Source organism: Anabrus simplex, chromosome 3, assembly GCF_040414725.1.
Source record: "Anabrus simplex isolate iqAnaSimp1 chromosome 3, ASM4041472v1, whole genome shotgun sequence".
NCBI lineage: Eukaryota > Metazoa > Arthropoda > Insecta > Orthoptera > Tettigoniidae > Anabrus > Anabrus simplex.
This window is the reverse complement of record NC_090267.1, coordinates 305,323,324-305,344,317: the sequence shown is the minus strand read 5'-3', so window position 1 is coordinate 305,344,317 and position 20,994 is coordinate 305,323,324. Positions and strand designations below refer to the sequence as shown.

Below are 20,994 nucleotides of genomic sequence, written 5' to 3'. Positions count from 1 at the left end.
GTTTTTCGCTGTTTCTCATACTCTAAGAAAACTAAAGTACCCCAGTAATCTCTCTAGACTACTGGCAGAAACCTATTTAGCACTACTTTGTTAAAAGAAAGAATTACTTCATATATTGTATTAAAAAGTAGTGTGAATCTACTGTATCAATTTTTTTGGTATTCCGCTTGAGCCAGTGGTCGGTTGAGTCAATTTAGTCTTAAAACTTCAAAATAACTTTTAATCAGGCAAAACTAATTCCAAAATTCAACTCAGTGCAGCATGATGTAAGCTCTTTCCGCCCATCAATGGATACCATAAAAAATCGACAGTGGAGCCAAACTCCTTCATAAGGCGGCCATGTAATTTTAGATAACCATGTTGCTGATATGTTGAACTATCAATTTAAGGGCTAATTTGTTTCCAGTTTGGTTAATTCATTGAATACAGTTTTGATAAATTGCTCAGTCTACCGTAATTCAGGTGTTTCATTAATTTAGTCAAATTGAACGGTGTATTGTCGTTCCAACATTTACTACGTAAATTACAGAGATGATATTTCAGCTTTTTATAATAAGAGAGCAGTTAATTCCATCTTCAGCAGTAAGATAGTGTATAGAGTGAGTAAAGTAAGGGATAACGTTGCATTTGGTTAAAAGTTAAATTTAAAATAGTTGAAAAGTTAGAAAGTAGGCGTTCGTGACACCATAAAATGTATAGTCAAGAAGTGTAATTATTGCGACACACATGTTTCATTATAAATAATTTACCAAATTTGTCCAGTGAAGACGAGTAGCATAACTGAAGGATGTTACAAGCCAATATTAGGTTCAAGCATGAACGATGACAAGTCGTGCAATGTTGTCCGCCTCTGTACAAGTACTACATATTTCACATCGAACTAGACATCTGGTGTATGTAATGAGCTACAGGTTGTGCTGGATGTAGTTTTGAATACTTCATTCTTGAGTATGTATGAAGCTTATTTCCCCTAGTCTGAATATCGGTCAGAATAGAGGCTGAACGAGATAATAGAACAGATTAGATGTTACATGAACAATAGTACTTACTGTTTACTCACCTGAAAGGTGTTAATCTTCACATATTTTTGGTCCATCATCTTCTGAACTGGAATACTTCCTTAGAGGCCAGTTTTACGAACTTCGGTTGTCAATAATAATAAAATAATAAGATAATCTTGTTACTGGCATACCTACGAATACCGCTAGTTATTCACTATTTAGGTACGGTAGGCTAGTAACTTTGTCACCGATTTTTTCCAAGTTAGCCGCGATTTGAATCCCAGCTAATGCATGAGGAATATTTTAAATCAAAATCACGTCTCTGTGGTTCGGATTAAACGTAGAACTGGAGGTTCTGATGCTATGATAACGATATCAACTGTCAAAAAACATTACAGACCTGCATTGCTTTAGGTCCCATAATTACAGAGAGTTTGGAAACGACGTGAACCGAGTATATGAGCATTAGAATGTTGGTCATACTGATGCGTTGTCTGAAAACAATTTCGTCGATATTTTGCGCCGCCGTCAATTTATCAGCTTGATCGTGCTTGAGAGCCATGCCTAGAAATGAGCATCAAAATTCTTAACACACGGTAGGTTTCAGCCAGCGCACTGTAGCGTGCTTGCTATGGGCCGAGCCTATCAGCAGGGAAGTCTCCCCTGGAGAAGTTTATTTCTTTTATTGGCGCTCCCAAGCCGGTCATAAGCAACGTACAGATTTAGCAACACCGCTTGACAAAGCCCATCTGAAGTCGCCCACGAAGCGATCTGATTGTCTTAAATGACAACGGGTACTTTAGTCCAATTATTTATCAGTATGATAAACCCTCTAACGTACGACTCATTGTCTGAATGGTCAGCGTTGAGACCTTCGGTTCAAAGGGTACAGGGTTCGATTCCCGGCCGGGTCGGGGATTTTAATCGCCTCTGATTAATTCTTCTGGCCCGGGGACTGGGTGTTTATGTTTTCCCAACACTTTCTTCTTCACATTCACACAACACAACACACTACACTACCAACCACCACACAAACATGCAATAGTGATTACATCCCTCCATATAGGGTTGGCGTCAGGAAGGGCATCCAACAGTGAAACAGGACCAAATCCACAGGTGTGGGGGGAAAAGCGGTATAAAAAGATGATGATGGTCAACCCTCTAACGCCCATTTATCAGGTTCATGTTGTTACCGACTACCCTGTATTTATAAGACCTAAAGTAATGCAAGCCTGTAATGATTCTTGACATTTGGTATCGAGATCATAGCTTCGGAACCTCCAGTTCTGCGTTGAAACCGAACCAACCACCCTGTATGAAGTTAAAGAACAGAGTCTCTATACCACGAACCCCAATTATGTACTTTAAAGGATAGTATTAAAATATATGTCGCGTGTTTAAAATATTTCTTCGAAATGTCATGAGTTAAAAAGACACATATATTTCGTAGGTATACCGCAAAACATTGATTTCTCCCTTATTAATAACTGCCAAGGTTTTAAAAATTAATAATTAAGTTAGTCATGTCATTGTTATTCTGGCATATGGATACGTAACATTTTTAGTAGACAGATATATTGTGGCGGTAACCTATTTCTCCAGGAGTATGACTTAATCCAACTATTTCAGCACTCCTTCTAAGGTATATCCGAAGATCGTACAACTAGTCAAGAAGGCAATTTTAGTACTGTCGTACAGTTACAGAAATTGCATGGTATGCCATATAGTTTTATTTAATCATTGACAAGGGTAATGTTGGCAATATCAGAATACACGTTTTTAAAACCTAAAAGATATTACTGTATTTATAACATTGCGTACGAAAATACATAAATACATGATAATATACACAGAATAATGAAACTGAAATGACAGGAGAAGTGGCAATTAAAAAAATATTGTATCTAATAAATTTTCAGTTCTCCAAAACATGTTGACATAATTACAACAGTATGATAAACACATGTTATGTGATATTGCAAGAGCTATATTTTGTTCCTGTGATGGAAAAGCTGACGCTTATGTAGGCTTGTCCAGTTGGTTGGAAAATAGTTATGTTGGACACACATCGCAGCATGCAGCTCAAGTCACCAGGAGTACATAAGATGATTATTTGTCTTCAGCGCTGGCCGCTCCAGGTTCCTCCTTCATACCAGTGAATCCTGAAATTACATTACATCCGTAACATCCGGAAAATTCGTTAACAACATAAATAAATGCAAATACAGAACATTTAGAATACATTCGGCTTCAATTAGAGTACTGTATATAATATGAATTAATAAAGGAGTGGGGAAGGAGAGATCTTCAATAGATAAAAAAATGCACTCCTAAAAATCTATTAGTTAAAAAGGGTTTCCTTAGTTTAATTGTAATCTCAGGCTCAAGCACTGATGTCAACTTTTCATAGACAAACATAACAAAGTAGTGCACTTAAAACGATTGTTTTTAAATCCGGAGGATTACAATAACGAAACAATTTCATCCATTCACGCATTAGACCCAGTGGCCTGTTACGATCCTACAAAGCATTCTCTCGCCTAGGTTTCATTGGACCTCCGATGGATCTTGTTCCTTTAAAGAAGAACTTGATAAATTCTCGGGGAAATTTTTCAGTAATAATTCTTTAAACACATTTCATATATTGTACTGCTGATTCAATTTTGATTTCCTTTAATACCGTTTCATTTCTTTAATGATTCCATCACCGGGATGCATGGCTAAACAGTTATCATGCTGGCCCTTTGTTCAAGGGATCCTGGGTTCAATTCCTGGAGGGTTATGGGATTTTAACTTTCATGGGTTAATTCCTTTGACTCGGCATTAGATTTCACCGTAGATAGGACCTCATTCTCACAGACTCGCAGGTCATATATACTCGGCGTCTCCTTTAACGACCTGCCTGTGCCAGGCCACTAGAGAGGCCACACGCCATTACTGTTATTACAATGATTCCATCGAGTATATCCCGCTGTTCTTCTCGTGTATGTCAATGAAAAACAAACATACGGTCATTCTGAAATGTAACTGAAAATATTTTCCTAAGAAAATTTCAGAGAATTTCAGTATAATCGTCTTAACAACATAAATACATTACAGGCTTATATTGGTTTAAGTCCCGTGAATATGAATTTCGAAAGCAGAGTCACTATTCCACGCACCCCAGTTGTGTGCTTTATGAGACAGTATTACAATATATGCCACGTGTTTGAAATATTAAATTATTATAAGAATATTCTTAAATCTAAGAAAATATTTTATTTTACATTGAAAGCGTGTCAAATCAGGTAGAACGTGAAAGTGGTATTGACGTTTTTTGATATAAGCTGCATTGTGCATCATTAATTCCTAACTGAGGGTCAAACTGAGAATCGCTCATATTATTTTGATGTCTTGAAATGTTTGAGAGAAAATGTTTGGGGAAAGAGAACAGACTTTTTTGAGAACTGTTTGAGGCTCCATCGTGACAACGTGCCAGCTCACTCATCGCTGTTGATTCGTGATTTATTTTACGAACACAAAAAGAATTGTGCTGCCCCATCCACCTTACTCGTAATGATGGCCTTAGTCTGGCTCCTTGGCTAAATAATTAGCTTGGAGGCCTTCTGTTCTTAGGGTCCCGGGTTCGATTCCTGGATGGGTCAGGAGTATTTCAACGTGGATAAGCCTTCGCCTGCTGTTATTGGAGTGACTCTATAGTGATTTAATTTTAGGATTTTAGGGTTACTCAAAGCTGACTGAGCTTAGGAGATCCATCAGCGCCAGATGACTCGCCGGTAGGTCATTTCGAGGAGAATAAAACCAAAATGAAGCAAATCGGTCCATTACAATAGACAGACGGACTGGACAGAGCGGTTTTAGTGCATTTTTTTAGATAGTGACAATGCATGTTCAAGTGAAGAGAACCGTTTCAGTATAGCCTATGCGAAACACACGTGGGGTCGTCCTATGGATCAGTGAGCCTTGCTGATGGTATTAAGTGACTCCCCCAAAAAATACAATAAAAGATGCATCTACATGCCAGTACTTCCAATGTGTGCTTAGTACGGTAAAAATTCACAAAAATATCAAACTCTGAGAGTAACACACAAATTAATTAATGTCAATAAAAATCTTTGGTTTAAAACAATGCTTTAAATGTTGGTAACTTGTAACGAGATAGTCAAGAAAGGATCTTAGTATTCCTTTTATCTAAGTGTTTCACTTTGAATGTCAGGACATTTTAATTACACATCTGAAATAATTTCAATAAATTAACGCACTTTTAATGGGAATACAGCATAATTTAACACAGGACACTTATATAATAAATAGAACATGCAAATAATCGCGTTTCCGAAAGATCATAATTTTCCAAGTCTTTGTCCCGCTGGTGCAGGGTTCGCTTTTTCTGAATATCGACCGTCGTTTCTATCGATCAAGGACGTCATTGCGTGACACACCGACGAGTTTCACAATTTTTTTGATGCAGTCAATCAGCGGACTTTTAAGGCTGCAAGCAGGGCCTGCGTCTGTCTGAATTCAGGTGGATCAATTTCTCGATCACTGACTACTTTTTGCTACCATACCATGAGTACTCCATCTCCGACAAGTTTCGCGCATTTAAAATATGGCAGAATTTTTTAAAACGTAGTGACACCGGAAAATACGTATCTCCGTTATTGGAATATCTCTGCTTTAAAATGGAAGGGAAAACATTGTAATCACATGATGCAGAAATGTACGTTTCGTAGAGGGCCTATCTAGAATGAGATAAAGGAAATGTCAATGGTAATAGGAGATCTTGGTAAAGCACTTCCATGTTGCATAACGATATACTCAGTATATTTTATGTATCTCTCGTATAAATGATGAGTAACTGGGCTCAGACATTTAAATGAACTCCACCAGCGACCGCACCAGCTCTCGAATATTTGTATTCCTTACTCTAAGGTAAACTACAAGGAAGGCGTTTTACGACATTTATACAAGTCTATTCCGAGATCTCTTTTATTTCCTGGAAAGCGAATCAAGCAACTTGCTATTCTATCTCTCTAACATGTGTCTTTTATTAGAAATTTGTGTATGCTATCTGAAACTTCTTGTGCAGCTTAAAGTACGCATACTCTTTCTTGTACATGTGTGACTCTCTATGTTTCTTGTTCCACGGGAGTTAGTGTACTCCCAAGATTGCGAGAGTAGTCTTGGTTTTACAGTAAGATTGTTTTCCAGTTAAAACTTTATTCTTCACTCCGATAGAAAGTTAAAAGGCATCCAAGGAGAACGATGCCTATTGCAAATATTTTATTTCATACTTCAATGGTTACTTGAAGCTTACAGCAAAAATAAAACCAAAAGCAGTACTTGTATTTGACGTAACGGAGTTTCTATTAACATCTTCTTGACCCTAAATGTCAGCCAATGGTGTGAACGTACAAGAAGTGAAATTAAATGCAGACTTTCAAACAAACAAAAAATCCGTACCACAACAGTCCATTAGGGCCTGGACTAATGTCCATCCAAGTGACCTTCAGATACTGGAGTGTGTTGTGGTCAACGTAACGATATTCTCAGTTATGTAGTTTGGCTTTCTTATATGGGTCCACTGACTCTCGTATCAGAGATCACCTTAATTTCTCTTACGAGTCTTTCACTTAGTCCATTGTTAAAATACCTTGACTGGCCAGAATCGACCTCGGGGTCTCCAGGAAGAATACAGACTTCCAAATATATTGAATTGGCACGTTGTATCATTACCACGAAGGATGGTTTGAACCCCAACAGTTTCATCATTATTGTCGTACTGTAGAAAGCCCAGGTAAAAAAATTAAGAAGTGGGGGGTTCTCGTCGCTTTTCACGCTGAATGAGAATAAATCTATTGTTACTTATCAGTCTGTCAAGCACACAGAAACGTTTACACCAACTGACCCTACTAGTCATACTTCTACACCATTTATCAAAAGAGCTGATGGCATAAATTCGAAGATTATGCTGTGACTGCTCATTGAAAGTAACAAATCTTGTCCTAGCCCATACTCAGTGACTACGTATAGTGCATTGGTAATACAATATTTCACCAGAAATATGCCTGGGCTTTAATGTAAATGAAAAAATATATAATATACTCATTTCAGGATTGAAATCAATCAGGTCGTTTGGAATCTACGTGCTCTGATAGGCCTTAGCGTAGCCACACGTGAAAACGTTCCCTTGATGATGCAGTAAAATAGTTATCTAATAAATACAACTGAGGTATCTCATCAACAGTTTACATTTCTTTCTCCCCCGCTATTCCATATTCTTCTCTTCCTATATTACCTCTTGCATTTCTTTCTGTCGATTGAGCCCTCCTCGTGGAGTCCCTTCTCCTTCATGTCATTTGCCACACAGTCCTTCCATCTCTTCTTCGGTTCTCCCTCTTGCTCGTCGTCCCACCACCTGCAGGCTATTTATCTTCCTTCCCACACGTTCTTCCTCTTGTCTGATAATGCGTATCTTCCTTGGTACATCCACAACATCACACATCCCGCATATCGTTTCATTCTGCGTGTATTTACAAACATTCACCTCAAAATTCTCAATCCCACTATATTTTCTGTTTTCCTCTGAACTTTCTTCAATTGCCTTGTTTCACTAACGTATATCATGGCTGTCCTCATAATCAATTTGAATCCCACTCCGTTCGTCCTTTTCCCAACCTGCAGGTCACCTAGCACACATGTCGTCGTCTTCCGATTTCTCCATCCTGCCTATATTTTGTGACTGATTTGTCTGTCCAGTCCTCCATTCTACATGATGTACGAGCCAAGATACTTGAATTCCCTGGTTCCTAATAATCTGTCCTCCAGTATCCTCACATTTCCATCTCAGTCTTCTCCTCCAAACCACACATATTCAGTTTTCCCTCTGCTACTATTATGTCTTCCTTCTTCAAGGAACTTTCTCCATTGTTCAAGATGTTTCTCCACTTTATTCTTGTTCATATCTACCACACATTATAATCAGCAACAGCATAGTCCAGTGGGATGAATCTATTGTACCTTCGGTCAACACATTTAATACAAGTTTGAATAGGTATGGTCTGAAACTTGGCTCAGACATACTGTCACAGGGAAACTTCTAGTGGGCTTTACACTTGTTCTTATTTTGGATGGTTCCATCGTACATACCAGTCAACACGTTCACATACTTTTCTGGTGCACCTTTCCTTCTCATACATCTCAAAAATAAGTAGGCCTAAGCAGAAATTCTCTATAGCTGCAATTAATGTGTAGTAGACTTATTGTAGATTAATACGCATTCTTACAAAAATTCTAAGAATACTCATTCAAATCTCAGTTGAGTACTAGAAAATCTTCTTTGGAATCAAGGCGATAATAAAGAATTGCTTCACTGATAGCCTACATGTCGCACTTCTTTAAATTGACTATCACGTTGTCATGAACTTAGTTTTACTATTTGGTTTACGTCACACCTACACAGATAGATCTTGTCGTGACAATGGACAGAAAAGGGCCAGGAGTGGGAAGGAAGCGACTGTGGTCTTATTTAACGTACAGCTACAGCATGTGCCTGGTGTGGAAATGGGAAACCATGGAAAACCCTCTTTAGCGTTGCCGACAGTGGGATTCGAACCCACTATCTCCTGGATGTTAGCTCACAGCTGCGCGCCTCTAACCGTATGTCCACATCGCTCGATGACATGAAATTATGGAATGTTTTATTCAAGCAATATTTAACATAACGTGAACAACTTATAAATGGGTGCAATTGTACCTTAATACGCGTAAGTAGAAGTAAACTTTACGTCAGATACCAATGATTCACTTCTCCCTACAAAATATTCTACTTGGATAGCCATTCACTTTTTTGAGGTTAGTAAAACTTCTGGAAGCATTGCAATAAACTATTCTTTACGATGTACTATAATGTCCCCTGCTGTTACCTTATTGGCTGGTACAAAAAAGCGTCTTTTCAAATCTTTCGAGAGGGATAAAACTCATAAGTGACAAAATCAGGTAAATAAGAGAGATGCTGAATCACTAGCTGATACATTATAAAGAAGAAGGCATCAATGTGTACTTCGCCACATAGCAGGCATTTTGCGACAGATAGATTACCGCAAACGATCTAATATGTTCCCGTACAACACCGTGTTTATTGTTTTGACCCCAGAAATGAATTTCAAATGGACACCTCCTTATGAATTACAAATACTGCCATAACTTTTCCACATTAAAAGGCTGATTCTACTTGAATAGTTTTGATCTCATCAGAGTAGTCATCATACAGTGAAAGCCTTGACGCTGGCCTTCTGAGCCCGTCTTTGCGGGTTCGGTCCTGGCTCAGTCCGGTGGTATTTGAAGGTGCTCAAATAAGTCAGCGTCGTTTCGGTAGATTTACTGGACCGTAGAAAAACTCTTGCAGGACAACATTCTGGAACTTAGACGTCTGCGAAAATCGTAAAAATAATTAGTGAGACACAACTCAATACTTTTCTTGATGTGAAAGTCTCGAAAAATGTTTCTACCAAACGCTGACAAAATTAATTTATTGTTTGCACTTTCCCTTTAAATCATTACTTTCTTACTTCGCAACACAAACCATACATGAAGCTTATCGCTGTTTATGGCCGAAATAACTCTGATAATGAACGGGAGGAATGGTAGGATTCGTTTCAAGACCGTTAATTTAACTAAATGCTCATGGTTTACTGGACGCACTCAGTACCATAAATTCTGGATTCAACTTCATATATGATACAAACGTAATTGATACGAGCGTATCACAACTGAAGCTCTCTATTTAAAGCTATGACCCAAATCGCACTTATTGTCACAAGGTACAGGTACAGGATAACTATGAAATTCCTTTTGATTATTTTATTTTCAGATCTTGCTACATCCAATAATTAAAGACTGCCGTGGAAATAAAGAATATCATTACAAGGGGTACAAAGAGTGTCAAAGCGTCTGATAATTTCAGAACCTTTGAAATTGGATTTATCGACGACTGATTTTAAAATATCATGTGACTAACCAAGGTGTAGTTGATAATTTAGATGACTTTCAACAACTCCTTAACGCAGTAAGATAATTCAGTTTAAATACAGTCCTGAATATTAATATAGTCACATGAGAGCCAAATACTTTTACGGGAGGCTAAAACTCAATGACTGACCAGTAGGAAGAATGGATACATTAAACAACGTGGAACATGGCTTTGTGACAACTAGTCATCGGTCATGGAGAAAAAAATGCCAGAGAATGCCCGTAGTGTTATCATGACGTTAAAAAAGTACAGATTTGGACATCAACCTGAGGGTAAGAATAGCCTTCTTATGTCTGGTGTTGAGGGATGATCACTAAAAATGAATAAAATTTACCGCAGATTGTTTAAAATACTGTGGACACCAAGAGTAACCAATGAAGGGACATATTTTTCAGAATGCCGGATATTACCCTGTGCAGTTGATTATAACAACTTTTCATTCCTCAGAAGGAGTAAGTGATAAAGAAGAATCTTGGCTAAACAATACTTAAAGCTACTTCCTGTCGACAGTCGGTCAACCAGTCAAACAATGCATTAATAGATAATAATAATAATAATAATAATAATAATAATAATAATAATAATAATAATAATAATAATAATAATAATAATAATAATCGAAACACCAAGAAAAATTGAAATGAACAAATTTTAAAATTTACATTGTATGCCATGAAACAAAGGTGTCAAAATAATTCGGGCATATGAGGAGGTACGAAGTAAATTATAGAAACACTCCAGATTGTCATGAAAGGGAAGAGAGCTATAAGATGCCGACGGCTCTCCTGGTACTGGAACTGGATGGAATGGCAACAAACGTCTTCGAAGGAACTATTCCGAAAAGCCACCAGCAAGTCTGAAATCGTCATGATAGTATCCATCATTTGGAATACATACAGCCGTAGAAGAGAAGAGGAAGAAGAAGAAGAAGAAGAAGAAGAAGGAGAAGAATAAGAAGAATAAGAAAGTTAACAGTCACAAGTCGACATCGGAACATTCTATATAAAGAGCGTGTGCAAATTCTGGCAGTCGGAGCAGTGACTGATTATCTTGTCTCATTGAAAAATACTCCTATTTATCTCTAATTTCGTACGATTGATTTCGTTGGATTTCTTTATAATACTGGTCACAGCGTCGGTGTGTAAAAGTCTATTATCTTTTACATACCTAACCAGTCAACAAAATAATTTTGAATTTTTACCCTGTGAATAAAGTGAATAACGATCGGAGTTTAATCCCTTTAATTTCATGAATATTGGACACGTTTTAAAAGTGTAACTCTTGGATTCACTGACGAACAACCGAACGAGGTAAATGCTTTCACTTTCCACCCTGAGGGGGTATATTGAACACCTAAAAGGGACTGTTCCACTCTCTGGCCATGAAACACTGGCTTTTGCCCTCTTAGGTAAACACTAAGTATATCCCCCCGATGCAAGACAATGTATCAGTTCGCACTTATTTCGCAGAATCGCTAACAAATTTTACTTTAAGATAGATTATTAAAAAATTTATTTTCCTCATCCAATCACTTCTTTGTTTATTAACGTATTCATTAACTGCATGCTCTATTACAATGTAAGTAATACTACATGCATTAGTGTTCCAATCATGAAAAATGTTTAAAAACATAGGATCCACTTGCGAACTCATCAAATGCAAATCAAGGAAAGTAACAGGGTATCAAACGTTCGTCTTAATACTGGTTGTCACTGTCTTGCGGTACGTCTTTATGGACTCGAATGTTTTAATACAGTAACATTTATGGTACAATAGGCGAAGAGTGTAATTCTGTATTGGAAAAGGATCAAATCCTGATATGCCTAAAGTTAGACCACACCTGTCATCAGCAGAACAACCTTTTGATACTCCTTTGGGATGCCATTAATGCTATTAATGCTATTAATTTAAAATACAAAATTACAAACAACAGCAACCACAACATTTATTAGTATATAAACATCAAACTCTCTTAATTTTGCACATTTATCGCTATAGCGAGACCTACCATCTCTGATTACGGCATGGTGTTTGATTTATCCGCCTATCTATTACCCACTTCCTCAGTCCCAAGACTAGATTCACTTACTCCGCTCTCATTCAGCATCTGTTGTCAGAACATTGTTCGGCGGTGGAACGTCTGTCAACACAGCTGGCTTATCCAGAACAATGTCAGGTAATTTGCTCCGATTTCACGGCCTGAGCGGATTTCACGGCCCAAGTCGAGCGCGCTGACGTTCGTTTCTGGCACCTCAACTGAATTGCGTTCAGATATATTTAAAACTTTACATCGCAAGAGCATAGTTATAGACTGATTCCAAATCTACTTATCTTCCCAACTTCGTTGTTATTGTTAATAAATGTCTGTATGTATGTATGTATGTATGTATGTATGTATGTATGTATGTATGTATGTATGTATGTATGTATGTTATGTATGTTGAGTACTCATTCGTAAGGCCTAGGAGTCAATGAAGAAATGTGCTAAAGAAATGGGGAAAGAGGTTCTTTCCCATTGCTTTCCTCACGGAGACAGAAGTTGCTATTACATATCAGTCTGCCAAGCCAACTGAAATGGGCGCACCAACCGACACTATGAATGACATTCACACACTACTCGTAACAAGAACTGGTTGCATAAAGAATGATATAACTAGCATCGCTCATATCTCAGTTACCTTCATATTATCAAAGCCAAAGATGGGACTGGGGCAGATCAATGAAAGTAACAAACTAGATCTATCACTTTAGCAAAACTTATCACGTATTCCACCTTTACAATACAAACTGAGTCTTTATTGATAAACTGAATTAAAATAGATACATGTTTCATCCCTACAGTAACGTCGGTCGACTCATGAATAACTTATAAAATTGTCACATGGAAATTGTTACATATACACAATGAAAAAACGTTCAATTTATAAGCAAAAACGACGTATGACGTCTTTTCCTTAAAAAATCAATTTTGAGTGTAACTTTGTGATAAAAATCTTGAGGAGTCTGCCAGTATGTTGAGCACAATTGATGTTGATGGATTAAGTTGTTCAAAAGGTGGCCCCATCCTGCACTATTCGTATTCGCATTTTTGACAACTACCGAGTAAGTTGGCCATGCGGTTAGTGGCGCACAACTGTGAGCTTGCAATCGGAGGATAGTGGGTTCGAACCCTACTGTCGGCAGTCCTGAAAATGGTTTTCCGTAGTTTCCGATTTTCTCAGCAGGCAACTGCTGGGACTGTACCTTAATTAAGGCCACGGCCGCTTCCTTCCAACTCCTAACACTTTCCCATCCCATCGTCGCCATAAGACCTATCTGTGTCGGTGCGACTTACAGCCAACTGTAAAAATAGAACAAATCAATAGTCGTAGTCCATAGGCCTACGTCCCAAATGAGTTCTAATATTGTAATTAATTTATTCTGTTATTAATGACTGTGAACCGAGATCAGTGCGTTATGAATGCGATTGGAAGACGTCATATACCGACACACAACACTTACCGATTTCCCCGTTACTGAAATTTTGTCGGAGAGTGGTACATGTTACACGATCACCTTCTTCGCGCCTTGGAAATGTTTATGTTGCGAAGAGCCACAGAAATGTTCGAACTCTACCAAATCAGCTACATTATCCTCATAAAGTGAATTAGTGTGGCATCAGTCAACAAAAGATGTGTGAATTCCGTCTTTGCCACCACGGTCACATTTGAAAATAAGCGTCTAATAGCGTTACGAACACTCTTATCTTGACGTTGACAGTCGAAGACTGCGTGAGCGACCGTATCAAGGCCGATTGGCCACCAAATGCATTGATGTGAAACTCATACATTTGAGGTCAGAGGTTCCAATAATTTTTTCTCTGATTAGAATTACTAAGGAATGATTATCTAGCTGTGCTTCCCTCAAAATCATCATCTCCACAACAATTTGTACGGTGAAACTCATTCCAATTATATAAGCTGGTTATGATAAACAGATGAAGTTTATTCCAAGTCACAGTGATTTTTAGGCATCTTCGAACCTCCAATATCCTTTTTTTTTTTGCTATTGGCTTTACGTCGCATCGACACAGATAGATCTTATGGCGACGATGGTACAGGAAATGGCTGGGAGTGGGAAGGAAGCGGCCGTGGCCTTAATTAAGGTACAGCCCCAACATTTGCCTGGAGTGAAAATGGGAAACCACGGAAAACTATCTTCAGGGCTGCCGACAGTGGGATTCGAACTCTCTATCTCCCGAATACTGGATACTGGCCGCACTTAAGCGACTGCTGCTATCGAGCTCGGTCCAATATTCTAATAGCAGATTTAGGAAATCGAGGAATGATGTAATTATTTGGGTGCAGGAGTGGGATGAATTTCCCAGAATTTCAAAGTTGATACATTGATATGCTTCTAATGTATTTTGTGAAATATTCTCAGAAAGTATCACGTTATGAATAGGTGCTTACAAATCGTGCTTCAATACAATGGATTTCATTCGTGATTCTGTTCCTCCGGCACTTGGTAGAAAGCTGACTCAGCCGCTCATTGAGGCATTTGTGGTGTCATTTTAGTTAGAATCCTATTCCGAGTAAAAGATACAATACTGTATCTTACTTCAACTGTGAATGATATTTTATTGTATACTAGATGATGTGCCCGTGCTTCGCTACGCAATGAGCAGGCCGCAGACAGCCGTGAACGCTCCTCTGCCATATTCCGTAAAGTTTGCACACTGCACATTTCAATCAGCGCCTCAGTGTAGGGATTGAATAGCTGAAATACTATGACGTACCAATAGTTATCAGAAAATGTATGAACTAGAGGAATGGCAAAAAAAAAAAAAAGTTATCAAACTACCCAGCTACTCCTCGCCAATATTCAGGCAGGCTGTTTTACTCAGGACGCAGCAAAAATCCCATCTATCTGAGATGCGTGGCAGCAGGAGATACAAAGCACATCACAATACACAGTGGTTAATGATGTTGAGCTTTCTATTTTGTAGGCCTTCACATTTAGTTTTCTTCCAATTCCGTGACATTAGGGCATCTAATGTAAAGAGAATAATTCCCTTTTTCATGGCTTCCTCTTGCCTTATTCTTCAAGTGATCGTTATTTTTCAAGAACTCGTTCCTTTACGATTTTTTCTTTTTTATAATCATCTTCAGTTTTATAGTTGTCGATATGGACCGATGACCGTGCGGTTTTACACCTTAAGACAATTATAACGAAAACCGTCACCATTTAACACAATTTAACAACTTCCGCATTAGCAATGTTCGGCGTTGATATGGACTAAGCAATAAAAGTTTAAATTCATGAATTCGTTTATTATAATCGGTACGGTAAAACTGTGTTAAGACATAAACGATAGGAAATCGTATAACGTTTCTTATGTAACATCTACTTTTCGATAGGACCAATGACATAGCAAAGCAAAGTCACCTCCGTACAGGCCATGAAGGGCCTTGGAGGAGTGGAAGGTAAAGTTTTCCACCATTGTTAACCTCGGCACGTGATGGGGTAGAGTGGTTAGCTCTACGCCCGGCCGCCTTTGTTCCCAGGAATTAACCTAATACTCATTTTTGGTGTACGCTGAGTGAACCTCAGGGCCATATGCACGTCCGGAAGTGGAAATCTCGTTTCTTAAATTTTACGACTTCCTGACGGGGATTCGAACCCACGTCCTTCCGGGCGAACCGAGCACGCCTTTGCCGCCTCGGCCAGCCAACCCCTACTAATACCATAGGTGTTTAAAAATTAAATATGAGACCCCTTCCCTTAAACATCCATTTTATCCAGCCCTAATAAAATTATGTATAGCCCATTACCGTTGCAAAGCACACATTCTGTGCAATGTACAAACAAGACTCTTTATATATATTGTACCATTACGTTACAGTTGAGACGGTCATTAACATGGAGATGTAGCGGATAAAAATGGCGCAGAGCAGCTTCAGGCGGCGTAAAAGTATACGGAATGTAGTCATATGGCAAGTCGATCGTAATTAGAAGGCGGAGGCTGATATTGACCGGCGAGAAAGAAAAGAGTTTCCTAGATAGAACAACAAGAGTAAATATAGGAGTATGAAGGAACATCGCTTAACAGGACAAACGTCTTATAATGTGAATGTGGATTGGTAGAGCAGATTTTAACCTAATTTTGGCACAGCGGTAAATGATATGAGAGTTGATTTGAACTGCAATGGCACGTAAATATGTAATCGTTTGGCGCGAGTTTCGTTGTTTGAACTGATATGATTATCTTAGTTGTGGCACTTACTACTGAGAATATTTGATTTCTTATGGTACATATTGTGCCATTTCACTGTTATAAGAAGTTCCGTCCGTAAGAAGGACAAAGATGGAGTCCTGGTCTCCGAGAATAATTAACGTCAAAATGTCTGACGACACCGCAAGCGAAAGAAAAAGTATTCACCTCAGTCGCTAGAGAAAGGAATTTAGATCCAGAAGGCAGTGGAAAAGAACGAATGTGAAGATTGTTACTAACAATTAATGAGGAAAAAATGACAAAACGAGATTGAATTGCTACTTCTAAATCAGAGTCGAAGACGGAAAGCAACTACGTCAGAGTTTAAAGAGGCTATCGACAAGAGATCAGTTCAGCAGAAACAAAGAATAGGTTTATTGGAAGCTGCGTCGCAAATCAAGCAGAAGATTATTAATTTCGTTCCGCGAACTTTGAAATACGTGGAAACTCAACCATAAGCTACGACAAGCTTACGTCACGGCAGTCTCTGCTGACGTATTACTCGGTATCACCCAAGATAAAGAACTACAGAAGTGGGAATCCTATAATAACTCCTGGACAGATAAAGGGAAGAAAATCTGTTCATTTCAAGTCATAGAATTATACTACCCCAACAGTATTATTTGTCAAGTGGATCAACTCTTTCAAAGAAAGCAATCTTTCGCGTTAAGCAGATTATCACAGCGGTTCATGATGGCAATGCTAATTGATTCTGTTTGCTATTCTATTCCAACTAGTCCAGAGATGAGCAAGTTGTTCTAAGAAGATGATAGGCCAGACTGTCCAAATGGGTACCGTCGGATGACGTTGCCTGCCGAGAGATGACTAAGCCCAGAGGAGAATTATGCCAGTATTTCCCATTCACCTAGGGAAGTAAAAGGAAGTGTATCCGTATGTCCTGTCAGCTGGACATATGCCGACGACTGGAACTGCTGAATTCAGATAAGTCTTACTTTTAAATTAGTTTAGTAATGTTTTATATTCATATGTAAGTGTAATATGATTTGTTAATTTGTTCCGTGCGAAATAATGAAGCGGCGAAAGTGGTGTATTGAATTAGAGCAAAGGTGGATAGGTAATCTTCGTATATGAATGACAAATGAATAGATAGGTAGTCAATCAGTGATGAAATCCTACGTTCGAGATGTGATCCATGTAGTGTGAAATACTGAGTTCGTTAAGGTGACAGTGAATTGTATGCTATGTCAAAGAGAGATTTATGTACGTGTGTACGTTGGTTATGACCAGAAAATGTCAAGTTAGGAACCAGCAGTAGGATATGCTTGCTAAATAGACAGATGTGTTTACAATAATTTAAGGTTATGACGGAATTAAGGTCATAATGTCGTGAAATATGTCCATGAACCGGGAGTAAAATAATAAAGGCCACGATTGAATGGAGTGGACACGTATTTAGTAAAGGAGACGGAATATATGTTTGGAAGTATAATAACGATTATTTTTAGAGAGGTTGATATGAGATTGATAATTTAGAATGGTGGTAGTTATTGATTCTTCGCGAATGTGAGCACGGTGATGTAGTAGTGGACTTAATGGTTTCAAGTTGAGTTTTGTTTTACTAAGTGGAAATGAATATGTAGCATTTATATGTACTATTTCTCTTACGGGCAAGCATGAAAAAGTTCAAGTGAGATTGGAGTGACACCTGTTGGTTAGCGTGCACACTTGGTAGTGCCAACGAAGTCTCAGTTAGGAGGATGAACTAAACGCATGCAGTGTGCCACAGATGTTTTCTAATTCTGATCTATTCTCAGGCGAAAGGAAATGTGGTAACTTCTTAGGCAACATCCTATCACTGAAGACTGATTGAAGATGTGTATAAATTGTATTTTATGGTCGAGTCTTCGCACAAGGCAAACCACATTAGCTAGTATACTTCATATGAGACTAGTAGAGTAGTCGTTAAATATATAATGTCGCACTAATGTTCAATTTAGAATGATGAGAAGATTCAGATCTTAGTATGGTATGTGGAACTTACTGGTACTTATTGAACCATTTACAAAAATTACATTAATTTAAAAGAGGACTTATCAATATTCACGCAGAAGAAGAAGAGAGATAAAAAGCATGAATATTCAGAATTGAAAACCAGTTATTTGTAGAAATATTAGGGAACTATCCTCCCAGGTTGATATTTATAGGTATCTATTGATATGTTGTGAGAGATAGGAATAACTATATGTCAGCAGATTAATATGAGCTCCGAGAGAGCTAATAATTAACTCAAAAACTTCATAGGCAACAGAGGAGAATTCCAATTCATGAGATATGGTTTTAGGCCTAAAATGCGTCCTGAATAGCTTGAAACCACCTTCAGTCTACACTTTAGCTTGTAAGGTCTCATGTTGTAAATATTTTTCTTTGCTAGGGTGCACCCAAATAAGATTTAATTACCCAGATATGTTTTAATTACTCATACAAGTTTTAATTACTTAAATATGTTCTAAACTATTTCACAAGTTTTAATTATCCAAACATATTTAACTTAATTGTTTCAGTCTATTAATTTTTCACTTTATTTCGATTTAATCATTTCTTTAAAAATCTAAGATGGTGAATTCGACATCTTTGGACTCATGATTTTTAATTTGTTAATTACGAGCTGAATTATAGTGAGGTTCAGTTAAATAACTGGTTATACGGACTTCAATAATTTGCCGTATATTACATTCTGTCCTTGATTTTTGGGTCAGTCAAAATTTAAGCACTCAGTGCAATAGATTTATTTTAAAAGATGACTAACTCAAGTAGCATTTCCTTTATAATGCATAGTGGGTGCCGGACGTGTCAATTACCGGCAGATTCAAGATGAACGTCGCTTGCATGTATTTTTACCCGATACTGACATTTCTTCGATTTCTCCATACGCCAGAAATGTGGAAGTGTTGAGTGAAAGGATGATATGGAGAGAGGCTAAGAGAGGAAATAAAATGATTAATTATGCATTCGGGTAGAAGAAATAGGTAGATTTAAGAAATTAAGGCCATGTTCGTTAGAAATGGACGAAATAGTCAGATGATCATGCAGTTTCCTCTATTAGAAATTCTTTAGGGATGATAGCATAACATTCGACCTTTGGATTGAAACAAGTATATAATCAATAAGATATGTAAAATCTTAAACCGTTCTTTCAATGTGTATCGTAGCGTAGAGACTTAGATTTAAGTGGATGAATGCTGCAACATCTTGGTAGCGTAAGAAATTCAATAAGTATCGTATGAGAGTTGTTTCTATGTGTAATTTAAGATTACTTTGGCTCCATATGATATGTCTTTCTCATATTCGGAACTCATAGCCCAAATGATAGAATTATGTTAGTCGGAAGGATCGTAATTAAGCTAGCCTGGATCTTATGCGTCCTCTCAGGGAGCCGGGAACGGCGCAATATGAAGGAATATAATAATGATATACTTGGAATTAGTATAGATAGAATTATTTAAAATGCATTGATGTTTTGATAACATTACTTGGGAAACATATTGCTTATCTCATGTCACGAACAAGTAATTACGAAAATTCAACGAAAATCCAAAGAAAATCCAAATTAACCAAACAGGAAGAAATACCACTCCCTCCTAATAAATAAAGATTTAACTCTCTCTTACCCCATGATATATGTTGAAATGATGAACTGTGGTCATACAACAGGACGATAATTATAAATAATGAATTAAAAGATTGTAATTTAACAAATTTCAATTATGTTTATGGTGTTGATTTTTGAATGCAAGGGTAGTAATGTAACTTCATTTTCTTTCTGCTATTGCCCAGAACTTAATTTTTATTTCATTAATATGATATTAGCATTCTAATAAATTAGATATAGGACTATTTATGCGTTTTCTTTCTGAGAGTAACTTAAAATATGTAGCCATAAGGTAGTATAAGAGGTAATAATATATATTTATGTTAAGTTAGGAGCATTTTCACGGAACATTACTAGGTTTTCTGGGAATTGAATGATTAATTGCGTATATTATCACTCTTCAACGGAACCGGAACCTGCGATTTGTTTATATGATTGGAGAACCGAATTGAAATATTTTACCCTGTGTAGCTAGCTGAACATATACTTCCAACCACCGTACATGAAATGCGCATTAAACCCCCGCTTTATCAAGATTCATGAAATTATTGATAGGTGGAAGGGTGTAATATATAAAATCTACAGAAATCTGTACGACAAATAGAACTCCACTGAAAGAATTACACAATAAATATCAAACTGAAGCTTCGTAAAAATTCAGTAACGCTTCTATTAATCTATCAATTCATTTTGAATGAATTTAGAATGTGAGGCAATACTTCGGATCTGACCTATGGAGTAGGAGCTCTAACCTCAAGTACTTACGAGGATGTGAAGGATAAGGGGTATGAGTCACTGGTGGGATTCCTATTAAAGCATAATTCAAGTGTATGGAACCCTAATTAGGACTACGTGTTTCACTAACTGGAAAAGATCCAAAGGAAGGCAGCACGGTTTATTCTGGATGATATCGGACTAAAGATTTATGTTAAGGAAATGTTACAAACTTTGGGCTGGGAAGATTTCGGAGTAAGGGGTCGAGTTGCTTGACTAAGCGGAGTGTTCCGAACTGTCATTGGAGATTTGACGTGGAATGACATTAACAGAGTAAATATCAAAATATGAAGATAAACTTTCAATTCAACAAGTCAAATTTGGG

General features: G+C 37.6%; 1 protein-coding gene across 1 annotated transcript in view; it reads right to left on the bottom strand.

The window, feature by feature from the left end:
• Positions 1-2,731: 2,731 nt before the first annotated feature.
• Positions 2,732-20,994, bottom strand: part of Mip (Myoinhibiting peptide precursor) — a 607,442-nt gene continuing 589,179 nt past the window's right edge. The window contains exon 5 of the mRNA XM_067144391.2: positions 2,732-3,163. Coding sequence (XP_067000492.1) covers positions 3,111-3,163 — 53 coding nt within the window. The 3' untranslated portion in view covers positions 2,732-3,110. The remainder of the gene's footprint in view (positions 3,164-20,994) is intronic.